The sequence below is a fragment of the Leptonychotes weddellii genome, chromosome X, assembly GCF_054177405.1.
Source record: "Leptonychotes weddellii isolate Sample4059 chromosome X, ASM5417740v2, whole genome shotgun sequence".
Classification (NCBI taxonomy): domain Eukaryota; kingdom Metazoa; phylum Chordata; class Mammalia; order Carnivora; family Phocidae; genus Leptonychotes; species Leptonychotes weddellii.
In genome coordinates, this window is record NC_138385.1 from 22,757,848 (window position 1) to 22,772,544 (window position 14,697).

The following is a 14,697-nucleotide window of genomic DNA, read 5'->3' on the forward strand; positions in this document are numbered from 1 at the left end:
TTTTTTTTTTTAAAGATTTTATTTATTTATTTGAGAGAGAGAGAATGAGAGACAGAGAGCATGAGAAGGAGGAAGGTCAGAGGGAGAAGCAGACTCCCCGCTGAGCAGGGAGCCCGATGCGGGACTCGATCCCGGGACTCCAGGATCATGACCTGAGCCGAAGGCAGTCGCTTAACCAACTGAGCCACCCAGGCGCCCGCAAATACTATTTCTTAGAAATAATCTAGCATAGGTTTTTATTAGCCTGTTTTAGTCCATTTGGACTGCTATAACAAGTTACCACACAAATGAATGAAGTTTATACTAGGCTTGGAGAAATGAACAATGCTGTGAGAAACCTCCAAGAACTCTTAGAATTAGATAGTTCATCTTCATTGTGTGTGTTGGTGAACACAGTTGGAAAATTGTGTAGGCTGATTAATGAGGATGTGAATGAACAGGTTATGCAGGTATTGGGACCTGAAGACCTCCAAAGCATTATCAACAAACTGGAAGAACAGGAGGAATTTTTCCCAGCATTTCAGGCATTTACTAATGATCTACTTGAAATCTTAGAAATTGATGACTTGGATGCCATTGTACCTGCAGTAAAGAAATTAAAAATACTTTCATACTATAACAAGTTACCACAGACTGGGTGGCATATAAACAACAGAAATGTATCTCTCATAGTTCTGGAGGCTGGAAGTCCAAAATCAGGGTGCCAACATGTTTGGGTTCTTGGTGAAAGCTTCCTGCCTTCTTGCTGTATCCTCACATGGTGAAAGGGGCAGAGGAGCTCTCTTTTTTAAGGGCATTAAGCTCATTCGTGAGAGCTCTGCTCTTGTGACCTAATCACCTCTCAAAGGCCCCACCTCCTAAATACCATCACATTGGGGATTAGAATTTCCATATAACAATTTTTGGTGGGGGGGGCACAAGCATTCAGATTACATCATAGCCTGTTTCTAAAGTAATTCTAGATGCCAGATTATGTCCTTTTGTTCAACACATGGTTTTTCTCTGTCTCATAAGGTCCTTTCTGTCCGGAACATGATGATTGAAGCTATTCTGTTTTCTTGTCTGAAGTGTGCGGGTTGGACATCTCTCCCAGTCATGTTTACAATATTACCTTGGGATTTTTTTTTTCTGTTAGGAATCTCCATTTGGCATATTCCTCCAACAGCCATTGTCAGTTTAATCAATATTTTTTTTGCCTCTAGTCACAATCGCTTGCTCTAATAATGACTAGTGTCATCCTGTCTATCTTTGGGAAAACTTCAGTTACTTTTTCAGCGCATTTCTAAAAAGACATCATCCAAAAGGTGTGAACTCTCTTTTAGGCATTTTATTAATCTCCCTATCACAGGCACCTGGCACGTATCAGGTGGTTATTTAATGTTTATTTAAATGAAGGAATGCATCCATGGCCATTACAGCTCTACCACTTTTTTATTTTTCTACTTGTTCCCTTCCAATATGGTTCCCTGTTTATTCCTCAGAAGACATAAAGGCATTATATGTGTTTATATATCCTTAATGTAGCTACACCAGCTATATAATGCCTAGGTGGGGAGCTAGGCTTATGATCTCTTTCAAGATCACATGACTGTTGATGTTTGGGCTAGACAAAAGCCTTTCTAAGATGGTTGAGCACAAGAGTGCCTATGTTCTACCGACAGCTGCCATTAGGAAAAAAAAAATTATTTTGGACATTCCAAGCTTACTGATTGTTACTAGAGTCTTATTCTATATGAAATAGCTTAACTGTTACCTAGCAGATCTTTAAGGTTTTAAAAATCATTTTCTAAATACATGGTTTGGTTACTTTTTCCATCTTATGGAGCAAAGGTCATTCTAGTTGGTTGCACTAAACTTGAGACACTTAATAGAAAATTCATAAGCCAGTTTTTCTTTTGTGAAAGATGCAAAGGTTGATATCTGTTATAAATAAAGGTACATATCTTCTCTTTTAGATTACTGCCTTAAATTGCATCTAGAAAAGAAACTGGTAGTTAGTCGACAGTACGGATCACTGATAGAATAGCCTTGATGCAGTAATACTGTTAAAAAAACATAATGAAGGTGGCTCACACTGTAGCACATTGAAAATACAAATTTTAGGGGCGCCTGGGTGGCTCAGTTTGTTAAGCATCTGCCTTCAGCTTCGGTCATTATCCTGAAGTCCTGGCATTGAGCCCCGCATTGGGGTCCCTGCTCAGCAGGGGAGTCTGCTTTTCCCCCGCCCCTTACCCTGCTCGTGCTCTCTCTCTCTCACACACTCTCTCTCCTAAATAAATAAAATCTTAAAAAAACCCACAAAACTTTAAAGCAATGTGATTCATGAAGCACAGCATTCCCATGTAACATGTTCTAGTTGTAGCTTGATGGGTAATTATAAACCAGCAATTTTTTCAAAATTATATTTAATGTATCTTTTGTCATCTCTGATAGAGTATTTTTATTTGGTGATTAGATTTTTATATTTAGTAAATTAGTAGTTATAAGGCTAGAGAATTTGCTAGGTCTTACTTTCACAATCTTTACTGTCTGTTAGAACAGTTTGGAGGCATTTTTTTCAGTTTTATTGAGGCATACTTGACATAAATAAACTGCATATTTAAGGTGTACAGTTTGAGTTATAATATGTATGCATCTGTGAAAACATCACAGCAATCTAGATAATGCACATTTACCACTACCCCCTTCCCCCAAATTTCTTCTTGCCCCTTTGTGTTTCATCCTCCTTCACTCTGTTTCCCCCTCTCCAGGTAACCACTGGTCTGTTTTCTGTCACTGTAGATTAGTTTGCATTTTCGAGAATTTTTTTAATAAATGGAATCATATAGTGAGTATTCTTTTTTGGTCTGGCTTTTTTCATTCAGCATAATTATTTTGTGACTCATCCACGTTTTTGCTTGTATTCTTGTTATTTCTGAGTAGTAGTCTACTGTATATATGACAGTTATACTGTACTACAGTTTGTCCATTTACATGCTGATAGACATTTGAGAGGGTACTATTATAAATAAAGCTGTTATAAGAAAATAAATAAAGCTGTTATCAAAGACATTTGTACAAGTCTTTGTATGAACATAGACATTTATTTCTCTTGGGTAAATACTTAAGAATGAAATGGCTGGGTCATAGGGTAGTTTTAAGTTTAATTTTTAAGGAAATTGCCAGTTTTACAAAGTAGTTGTGCCATTTTGCATTTTATATTTCCACCAACAGCCTTTAAAAATTCCGTTTGCTATTCTGGAGTGACTTTTATATTCATAGGCTACTTTTGGAGGGTATAGAGAGAGACAAAAATATTTAGAAGTTTTTTTCTCAGAACTTTAGGTAAATATTTCTTTGGAGAATTTATGAAAATCTGGAGCTCTTTTCAGTGAGACATAATCACTGTGTTAGTCTTTTTTCCCTTTAGTATGAGAAATAGAAGAAAATGTATTCTTAACTTTGGATTTCATAAAACGAGGAAAGAAATACTTTTTATATTTGGAGAGTTTGGTTTTCCAAGTGATTGCTAAGATACTGTGAATCAGATATTAGTTTTATAGCATTCAATGTAACTAAGTGTGGAGTTAATAAAAGTAACTCTGGAAATCTCTTATAATAGGTTATATAAGAATTTTCTTTGAAAAATCTCTTAAGTCATCTATAAAATACAGTGTTCAGAACTAAGATTTCTAAGTTCAACACAGTTGTTTTTTCTTCCTCCAGCATTAGAAGAAAGGAATATTTATTTATTTGCCCCATTGAAGTGGTTAGCTTGCATGGAGGTGCTATGTCTAATGAAAACTATGTAATTTAAAATTCTAGAATTCCATTCAGCTTGATGTGCAAGGCATATGGGAATTGATATAAACTGAGGAAACAGCAGATTGATATTTCGTGCTTACTCTGGGTCATAAGCATATGTTTTATTGAGAGGAATGGTGGGTGGAACCTCCTGTATTGTTTAAATTTATTTCTATCACTTTTTTTTTTTAAAGATTCTATTTATTTGAGAGAGAGCATGAGAGAGAGAGAGAGAGCACATGAGAGGGGGGAGGGTCAGAGGGAGAAGTGCTGAGCAGGGAGCCCCATGCAGGACTCGATCCTGGGACTTCAGGATCATGACCTGAGCCGAAAGCAGTCGCTCAACCAACTGAGCCACCCAGGTGCCCCTCTTTCACTTTTTTTGTTTTGTGCAAATTCTCATAAATTAAATGCACATATGATAGGACTACACTGTAATATATGGTAACAGGTGAAGCTGGATGCAAATGGAATTAATAATGTATTAAGAATAGGGTCGCTGATAGGAATGTCTGCTAAATCTGTGTCCATTGGCCCTCTTTAGCTTTACCTCATGAGATTAGCAAGGATAAGTAGCCATCGGTGCCTATTCAGTGCTGCTTTTCCTTTCTTTTCTGGCTCTGCCTAGATCGTTTTCCTCCTCTCTTTGCTTGTGTTATCTACGCTCTTTGGTTATGTCCCCAACTCCTTGGTGTTCTTTCATCTCTTCAGTATCAGTAGTATACTTGTTTTCTCCTTAGAATGCTGCCAAAAACCATAGATATAAATCAGTGGTGCGGTTTATATTTTATAGTTTTGTTGTGTATGTAAGATAAACTAAGAAATTATTCTAAAAATGATGTTCTGCTTTTATGAACCTGAACTTTTAATTGTTTACCAACATTCCAAATGCTTCTTGAAATATTAAGGAAAACCCTTTAGTTGCCTAACTTGTAAATGCATTTTTGATTGTCATATTTTCCTGAGAATTAAAAATGTGGATCTCTTTAACTAGCCTGAGTAATCAAGACCTGAGACAGTGTGGCATAGAAGAAAGTTTACTTGTCTGTGTGTCGCAGGTCCTGGGCTCCAGCCCCAGTTCTGTCATTAACCCACTTTGTAATCCTGGGCAAGTCATATTTCTCATCTGTAAAATATGGGGAGTGGACTTGATCATTTTGAAAATTATAAAGATTATCCTCTGATGCAGGGGAAGCAAACTTGTAAAAGAAGTTGTTTTTAAAAACATTTTATCTTGTTATATAAGTTGTCCCTGAAAATTAATGGTTTAATTATTAGAAATGATGTATAATCACTTTTGAATTTGTGTGTATCTCATCTGTTGCAGGATGCTTTAATCTGGATCCCAATAGAGTTTTGGATGTCATTTTAGAAGTGTTTGAATGCAGGCCAGAACATGATGACTTCTTTATATCTTTATTAGAATCTTACATGAGTATGTGTGAACCGCAAACACTGTGTCATATTCTTGGGTTCAAATTCAAGTTTTACCAGGTAAAAAAAAAATGTGTGTGTGTGTGTATACAGACATCGATAAATCTCATGGTTTTATATGTATAACTTAATTTGAATTTTATTTGTAAATGATTGGTTTCAGCTCAGCCATTCTAGCAAAGCAGGTAGATAAATGGATAGCTAACAATGCCATATGATAAGTACTATATTAGTAGTATGAATGGTGTGATGTGAAAGCCTAGAGCAAAGCATAATAAATTTTTGCCTTGGGAGAGATGGAATCAGAGAAGACTTTATAGATACAACTCTTTTTTAACCCAGTCCTTGAAGGATGAGTAGGAGTTTGTTGAGAGTTGTTTTTCGAAATAAACTGAGTGAAGACATGGCAGTATGAATGTATATAACCGATTGAAGAAATGGTACATAGTCTGATGTGGCTGGATTGTAAGATATAGGGAAAAGAAAGAACAAGAAGTGAAGTTGGAAAGGTAGGCACACTTTAGATTGTCAAAGGTACTGTGTTGAGTTAGAATTTTATTATATAGGCAATGACCGTAGGAATTTTTTTATGGACGTGGATAAATTCTTGAGGCATATTTTACATTACTTTTCACTTAAATCACTATAATAATTATCTAGCAAGTCTGCCTCTATTTCTCTTTCAGTCTGTCTTTCATATTATTACTACTGTTATATTTTAAAAGAGATCGAATTGACCACTGCTCAAAAACCTTTGCAGGATAAAATTCAAACTTCTAAACATGGCAGAAAAGGCTCTTCACAATCTAGCCCCATTCTTTCTTTCCAGCCTCATATTTAGTGGTTTTCCCCCCTCAAATCTAATATTCTAGTCCTATTAAATTACTAGCCATTTCCTAAATTTAGGTATAGACATTAGTATATATAGACCTTTATTTATATGCAGTTCCTTATAACTAGAAAACTCTTCTTACTCAACCCTCTCACCTGTCTTTTCCTCATCTTGAGGACTCCTATTTATTCTTTAAGATCAAGTGCTACTTGCTCTGTAAAGTCTTGCTGTCACTTCACCCAGGTGGAATTAGTTATTTCTTAATCTCTGTTCTCATAAAACCTGACACAGACTTCTAGCACTTATCAGGTTATATTAGCATAAACTGTATCTGTGTCCCTTGTCAGATTGTGAGCCATTTAGAGTGGGGTCTATATTTTAATAATTTCTCTGGATTAATTTACTGCTTAGCCTATAGTAAATGCTCACTAATTGTAAATGAGTGATCTATGTTTTTAGGAAGATAACTTTCATGATAGCATGGAGGATTTTAATGTAATAAGGCCTCTATTGTCCATCCGTTTGGTATAGCTTTCCTAATTTGTCTACCTGCCTGGGATACTTAGTCAAGAAATACTCATTTATGGAATGTTTATGATATGCTCTTGTTTTGCTAGGCACTGAGGATACTCTGGTAAAGAGGGTCTTTTCCTGTCCTCTGGAGCTCAAATTCAGGATAGTAAGACGATTTCTTTTAGTATTCTCAAATGATAACACCACCTACTGCCTCTGCTTATCTTTTATTTTCCATTTTCTGGGATGCTCCAGAAGAGAAATCAGATCAGAACTTCATATAGCATTTTGATACCAAACAAGACACATGGCAGGGTTTTTAGGCAAGAGTACTTCATCTTTGTTCAAAAATTAGTGATGGCAACTTTCCCCATTCCTACCAGCAGCCAGGGAGTCCACTCTTAGTACAAGGAAGAGAAGTTGAAGTATTTATCACATCTTAAGAGGTACCATGATTGCTTTGGGTTTGAGAACATGAAGCCAATCGCTAAAGTGATAGAGTAGCTGAAATTTAACTTGGGCTTAATTAATTAGAATATAGGTTACAGCTTTGGAGACTGTAGGTTTCAGAGCATATTACAGTGAATAATGATGACCTACTGCATAACATCAAGTAGTATTAGTTGAATGTGAGTTTTAGAGTTTAGAAATTTTTATATGAAAATATTCCTCATAATGGTAACACTTTTGAGCTGAATTAAAATATCCCTGGGGGGTTGACAGTGTTGGAATAATCTTTTTTTTAATTTTAATTTTTTTTTAAAGATTTTTATTTATTTATTTGACAGAGACACAGTGAGAGAGGGAACACAAGCAGGGGGAGTGGGAGAGGGAGAAGCAGACTCCCCGCCGAGCAGGAAGCCCGATGCGGGGCTCGATCCCAGGACCCTGGGATCATGACCTAAGCCGAAGGCAGATGCTTAACGACTGAGCCACCCAGGCGCCCCGTGGAATAATCTTTTTTTTTAAATAGATGATGGGCCCTTTTCTTATATAAGAAATACCCAGCAAGGAACATTTGATTTAGAAATAATCTATTATTGGAAAGAGTAACCCTTATATTGCTCTGTGTAACACCATTCCTTTGTTTCTATTGCCTGAGCTATCTTGTACAAATCTGCAGTCTTAAGGACCACTGAGGTTAGAGGAAAAAATGTCAAAGATTTTCGATAATTTGTGGTCTGAGAGGTAAAATAAGGACAACCATGAAAGTGAAGAGGTGCTTAGGGCATGTAAGCCTGGGAATTGGCTCCTAGGCATACATGGTCACCCTTGTGTATTGGTCCCTTGCCTTACTCCACCCTCCCCTCTTCTTATCATTATCTGAAAATGTTCATTCCCCTTGCCCACAACCCATATTTTCACCAGTTGGGACTTATTTGGATGAACAGACTTTTTTTTTTTTTCCCTTAGTGCTAGGACTTCTAGACAAAGCTGATTATTTATGCCATGAAGTTAGTGAGAGTGATTTTATCCTAGTTTCAACCTGGGATCAGCTATACTGGATGTTTTGACTTGGAAGGGTGGCAGGGGATGTAGGCAGTTTGAGAGCACACTTTGGAAAATTTGGCAGGCACATCTGCTTGATTCTCCTAACAGGGATGGCTATGATAGAGGGCTTAGGGACAGCATGAGGCTTAGCACAAAGGACAGAAAGAAGGGAGTACTAGGAAGTGTGAGGGAACCAAAAGATAAACTTGGCTGGCGTTGTCTTGCCACAGGAAAGAGGAAAGAGATGATGACTCTCACCCATATCACAGCCCCTTAATTTCTGGATTCAGAACACAACAGTAGTAATAGTGGTATCATGGCTAGGCATTATTATAACTTAAATTCACTCACTTAAGAGATGTTGATCGGGGGCACCTGGTGGCTCAGTCAGTTAAGTGTCCAACTCTTGATGTCAGCTCAGGTCTTGATCTCAGGGTCATGAGTTCAAGCCTGCATTGTGCTCCATGCTGGGCGTGGAGCCTGCTTAAAAAAAAAAAAATATTGATCAGGGGGGCACCTGGTTGGCATGGTCGGTGGAGCACAAGACTCTTGATTTCAAGGTTGTGAGTTTGAGCCCTACATTGGGTATAGAGATTACTTTAAAAAAAAAAAAAAATTGGAAAAAAAAATTTGATTGGGCACTTCTTATGTGCCAGGTAGTGTTCTAGGTGCTGGGGCTACATCTGTAATCAAATAGAAATTATTGCCTTCATGATGCTTATATTTGAGGTAAATTATATGGTATGTTAGAAGGTGATCAATGAGATGGGGCAAAAAGAAGTATAGAGCAGGGTAAGGAAGAGTGGGAGTGCTGGAGTGGTAGGTTGCACTTTTACATAGAATAGTGAGAGTATACCTCACTGAAAAAGTAGATATAAGCAATGAAATGAAGGATATGAGGTTTAAACTGTGCAGATATCTGGGGAAGAGGCTCTAGGCAAAGGCCTTAAGGTGTGAGCATGCCTGATGTGTTGGAGAACAACAAGGAGACCAGTGTGGCTGGATCAGACTGATTGGGAGAGTGGTAGGAGATGAGGTCAGAGCTGAGAGACCACATCACATAGAGCTAGTGCTGCAAGATTTTTGGCTTTGATACTGGGTGAAGCTATTGGAGGATTTTGAGTAGGAGAGTGATGTGATCGGACTTAGTTCTTTCATTTTGTTTCTCTTTTATGTTTTCACTTTATTATGAACATTTTCAAACAGATAGAAAAGTGAATAGTGTAATCCCATCACCTAGAAGTAAGTTTATTAACATGTTGGTATACTTTTTTGGAAATATTAATTTATATTACAGATATCATTTACTCCTAAATACGCTAATTGGTACTTTTTAAAAGTAAGAACTTTTTCTATATAACCATGATACCAATTTTATATCTTACTAGATTGCTATTATATAACAAACTCCGACCATATTCAGATTTCCCAAATTGTCTCCCAAGTACATTTTATAACTGTTTTGTTCAAACAGTGATCCAGTCAGAGGCCATGTGTTTTATTTGTTAGGGTTCTTCAGTCTCTTAATTTAGAATAGTGTCCCCTCTCATTCCTTAATGGCATCGACTTGTTGAAGACACCATTACCATAGAAGACTACATTATTCTTCCAAGCATTAGATTTATCTGATTGCTTTTTCATGGTTGGTTAAATTTGTTCTTTGTCCCCAGTCTGTCTTATGTACTTAGAGTTAGGTCTCAGAGCTTGACTATGTTCAGGTAAAATATTTAATTGCAAAAGACTTCACAGATTGTGCTTTATGTTTCATATCACGTAACATCTCATGCCTGTCTGACCTTTAATGTTCCAGTAAGTTGATGACAGTCTAATCCTACTCCATTCAACAATGACATTTCCCCCCATTTTAATAGGAAGTTATCTGTATGTTGATACTTTGGCACCTTGTGAATGTCCAGTTTTTCATTAACCTTACATTAAGTGGCTTAGAATACATGAATGATCCTTGCCTGAGTCAGTTATTTCCTTAGGTGTTCCAAATTGTTGATTTACTGATGTTATCATCTTTCCACATTTATTAGCTATCATTTCTCTGTAAAGAAGAGTTGTCCCTTATTAACTTGGGTTGCTTGGTTACATTGAAATACAGTTCCTACTGGAAAGGCAGGATGAGTGCTTCATTCCCCACCCCCCCATTAATTACTAGCTATCAGAGTAAAGGTGACATGAGCAGTATGTGTGTATGTGAGAGAGAGAGAGAGAGAGATAAGAGAGACAGAAGACATCGTGTACATGTGTATTTTGACTTAGGTTATCAAAGAATCGATATTGTTAAGGTAGCAGTGGAAGTTGATGAGCTTCTGAGTATATTTTGAAGGTAGAGCCAATAGTATTCATTGATTGATTAGATACAGAGTGTGAGAGAGTAGAGTTAGGGTTATTTCTAACCTTTTTTTGGACTGAGCAGCAAAAAGGATGGTGTTATTATCAACTGAGATAGAGTAAATTTCAGGTGGAATGGGTTTGGTGTACTGGGGGTAGAAATCAGGAATTTCAGTTTTGCATATGTTAAGTTTGAGATGTCTTAGATATCCAAGTGAGATGTTGAGTAAATAACTGGATGTATAGATCTGGTAATCAGAAAGGACTGGGTTAGAAATAGAAATACAGATGTCAGAAACATGTAGGTGATATTTAAAGTTGTGATACTAAATGAAATCACCAAGAGTTGGATATAGAGAGACAAGAGAAGAGAACCAAGGGCTGAGCCTTGGCACTCCAATGTTAAAGGGCCTGGAGAAGAGGAGGAATCAGCAAATGAGATACAGAAGTAATGTATAAGGTAAGAGGAAAAAAAAAAGAGAATATAGCATCTTGGAAGCTAAATGGAAGAAGGAATGATGAACTTTGTTAAATGCCTCCGATAGGTCATTTAAGATGAGGACTAAAATTTGGTCATTGGATTTATCATCAGGGAGGGCAAAACTAGCCATTTTGGTAAAGTTGGGGTGGTGTTAAGAGAATGGGGAGAGTAGGTTGGAAATAGAGTAGACAACTCTAAAGCAGTTGTTATAAAGAGTCACAAAGGTAGCTGGCAGGGGAAGTGAGCTCAAGAGAGATTATTTTTTGAAGAGGGAGAGAGAGAACATATTTTTATGCTCATGGGAATGATTGAGTAGAAGGGAAGAAAACTGGTGATGTAGGAGAGAGTTATTGGAGTAATGTTCTTGGATAGAGAGAATGGAGTTTATGGCATAAGTAGATGGATTGACTTTAAATGGGAGCATAGAGAGTTCATCTAGAATAATAGTTGGAAAGGTAGCAGCATATGTAGGTACAGTTGTTGGTAGGTGGATGGATGTGATGGTGAGAGTTTGTAGAAATTTTGATTGCTCCAGTTTTCTTGCCATAATAGAAAATAAGGTCATCAGCTGAGAGAGGAGGTATTGGAGGTTAGGAGAGGTTAGTAAAGAAGGTAGGAAGTAGTTATATAGGAGAGTAGGAGAGTGAATGAATGAGAGAAATAGAGTATGACTGTCCAGCAGGATTAAGGATTCATTTGAGGGTAGATATGTGAAATCGACATTTTGGAGGGGTTGTAGGTATTGGTAATATTAAAGTTTAGGATATGGAGTGAATGGCTCAGATGGGGTAGAGGAGAAGATCTTTGGAAGAGAGGAGTTCCAGGAGCCAAGAGGTCAGCATGATGGAAGTATCACTTACATATATATGAAAATCTCCAACAATTAAAAAAGGATAGAGTTGGATGGAATGACAGTGAATCAGAAGCTATAAGATCATTGCTAAATGAAGGGCAGTGACCCAGGAGTCCATAGGTGGCAACAGTAGGACATGAGTGAAAATGGCAGAGTAGGGAACTCCAGAGCTCTGTCCCTCCATAAAAGCAACTAATGAACTGGCAAAAACTGTCAATCAACTTTTACAGAATTCTGGAATTTAGTAAAAAACTTACAACAGTCAAGGAAAGGCTGGGTGAAGAAAGAAGCTGCTGCTTTGGGGAAGAGAGCACTGTGATGTTATAAATTGCCTCACACCCAGATCGATGATGGCCCTGAAGATAGAAGTCTGCACTCCTAGTGTAGATTGCTAATGCCAGAGGACATAAAGAATTGTGGGTTGCGATCTCTCTGTTCCCTGAAGGACTTGTGCAAGGGCCTGTTTTTGTTTTGCCTGATTAGGAGCATCTCCAGAGCTGGGGTGGCTTTTGCCAAAAGGAATCTAAGGCACAACTACTGGCTTTAGCAGTTTGGAGTGAGAGACAATGGTTAGACGAGCAATAGAGAGACTGAAAGCCTGGGAAAAAAGAAGGTTGATAAGGAGATAATATGGGGGAATAGCATGTACCAGGGAATTGGAACAAAAGGCCGTGCTTATGCCCAGAACTGGATACCTACTCAGAAAAGGACTGAGAAGATCCTAGGCTTTTTATTCTGGCTGGCCTTCAGGCTCTGCACAAGCAGGAGGTGAAGACTTAAGACAGAATTGTAAATGACCTGGCCAAGTGTTGAAGCATGCCCAAACACAGAGCTAGTATGCAAAGACTGGGAGAGTGGTTTTTTTTCTTTTTGGCTTCAGGCCTTTAAGAAAACTCAAAACATTAACTAACCACTCCGCTGACAGAACACAGATTTCAGTGACCGCACATGACAGTAATATAGACTTTACAAAAATGTCACTAAACAAGCAAACAACAGTAACCCACAATAAGCATCAACAAACTCCAAAGATGGGGCAGAATTTGATTTTCAGAGTTGCCACATAATATTCAAAATATCCAGTTTTCAACAAGAGATAATGAGGTATGCAATGAAACATAGTATGGCTCATTCACAAGAAAAGAAAATAGAAACTATCCCTGAGCAAGCCCAGGTGATGGACTTATTAGATAATTTAAATCACCAGTCCTAAATATGCTTATGATCTATATAGGAAACCATGGGCAAAGAGCTAAAGGAGACCAGGCAGAATATCAAAAAAGGAATAGAAATTATGAACAAAGGAACCAAACATTCTGGAGTCAAAAAGTATGATAACTGAAATGAAAAATTCACTAGAGGGTTATAACAACAGATTTGAGAAGGCTGAAGAAACAGCCAACTTGATGAGCCAATTGAGGTTATCCAGTATGAGGAGCAGAAAGAGAAAAGAATGAAGAAAAATGAACAGAGTCTAAGAGACTATAGGACACCATCCAATATCAATATGTACATTAGACTCCCAGAAGCAGAGGAGAGAGAGAAAGGGACAGGAAGTAATGTTTGGAAAAAAAAAAAAAATGGTTGAAAACTTCCCAAATTTGATGAAAGATACGGATCTACACATCTAAGAAGCTCCACAAACACTAAGTGGATAAACTCAAAGAGAGCCACACCAAGACACATTATACTCAGATTGTTGAAAGACAAAGAATTTTGAAAGCAAAACAGATGTGACCCATTGCATACAAAAGATCCTCAATAAGATTAACAGGTGATTTCTCTTCAGAAGGCGGTAGGATGGCATAAAGTGCTGAAAGAACAAAACTGTCAAAGAATTCTGTATCTAGTAAAACTATCCTTCAAAAATGGTAGTTTTTGACATTCCAAGATAAACAAAAGTTGGGGGAATTTGTCGCTAGTAGACCTTAAAAGAACAAGAAATGCTAAAGAGAGTCCTTTGGGCTGAAATGAAAGGACACTAGACAATAACTTGAAGCCGTATGAAGAAATAAAGAACACTGGTAAAGGTAACTACATAGGTAAATATAAAAGCCAACATTACTGTATTTTTTTGGTTTGTAGTTCCTTTTTTCTTACAAGATTTAAAAGACAAAGTAATAAAACAATAATTATAAATCTAATTGGCAAACAATGTAACAATATAAAAGGGGGAGGGATTGAGGTGTATAGGTATAGAATTTTTGTATACTATTGAAGCTAAATTGGTATTAGTTCAAACTAGATTATTATGTTTAAAATATCACTTGCAATACCCAAGGTAACCACTAGGAAAATAACTAAAAAAATAGAAAAGGAAAGAAGGGAATCAAAAGGGTACCAAAAAAAAATCAAACACAAAAGAAGGCACTAATGGAAGAAATGAGGAACAACAACTATATATATATATATATGATCTGTAGAAAACAAATAGAAAAATGGCAGAAGTCCTTCCTTGTCAGTTATTACTTTAAATGTAAATGGATTAAAATTTGTAATCAAAAGGCAGTTTGGCAGAATGTATAAAACATGATTTAACTATATGCTGTCTATAAGCAACTCACTTTTAGATCCAAAGATAGAAATATGTTCAAAGTGGAAAATCCTATGCGAATAGTATCCATGAGAGAGAGCTGGGGTGGCTATTCTAATATCAGACAAAATAGACTTTAAGACAAAAATTTTTACAATAGACAGCAAAGGACATTATATATTGATAAAAGGGTCAGCCCACGAAGAAGATAAAACAGTTATAAACACATTTGCACCAAATAGAGCCTCAAAATATACGAAGCATACATTAACAGGATTGTAAGGAGAAATAGTTTTGCAATAATTGTTGGACATTTCCATACCCCACTCTCATTAATGGATAGAACAACTAGACAAAAGGAAATAGAGGACTTGAACAGCCACTATAAACCAATTAGACTTAACAGACATATATAGAACAGTACCTAGCTAGCAACA

At 37.0% G+C, this 14,697-nt stretch overlaps 1 protein-coding gene across 20 annotated transcripts in view; it reads left to right on the top strand.

Annotated features, from left to right (window-relative positions):
* THOC2 (THO complex subunit 2) overlaps positions 1-14,697 on the top strand; it is a 117,969-nt gene that overhangs the window by 40,882 nt on the left and 62,390 nt on the right. For all 20 annotated transcript variants that reach the window (XR_014141206.1, XR_014141207.1, XR_014141205.1 and 17 more), the window contains exon 8: positions 5,111-5,277. Coding sequence is in view for 16 of the 20 variants with exons in the window: in XM_081808294.1 (XP_081664420.1) it covers positions 5,111-5,277 (167 nt within the window). In the remaining 4 variants the exon portion in view is untranslated. The remainder of the gene's footprint in view (positions 1-5,110; positions 5,278-14,697) is intronic.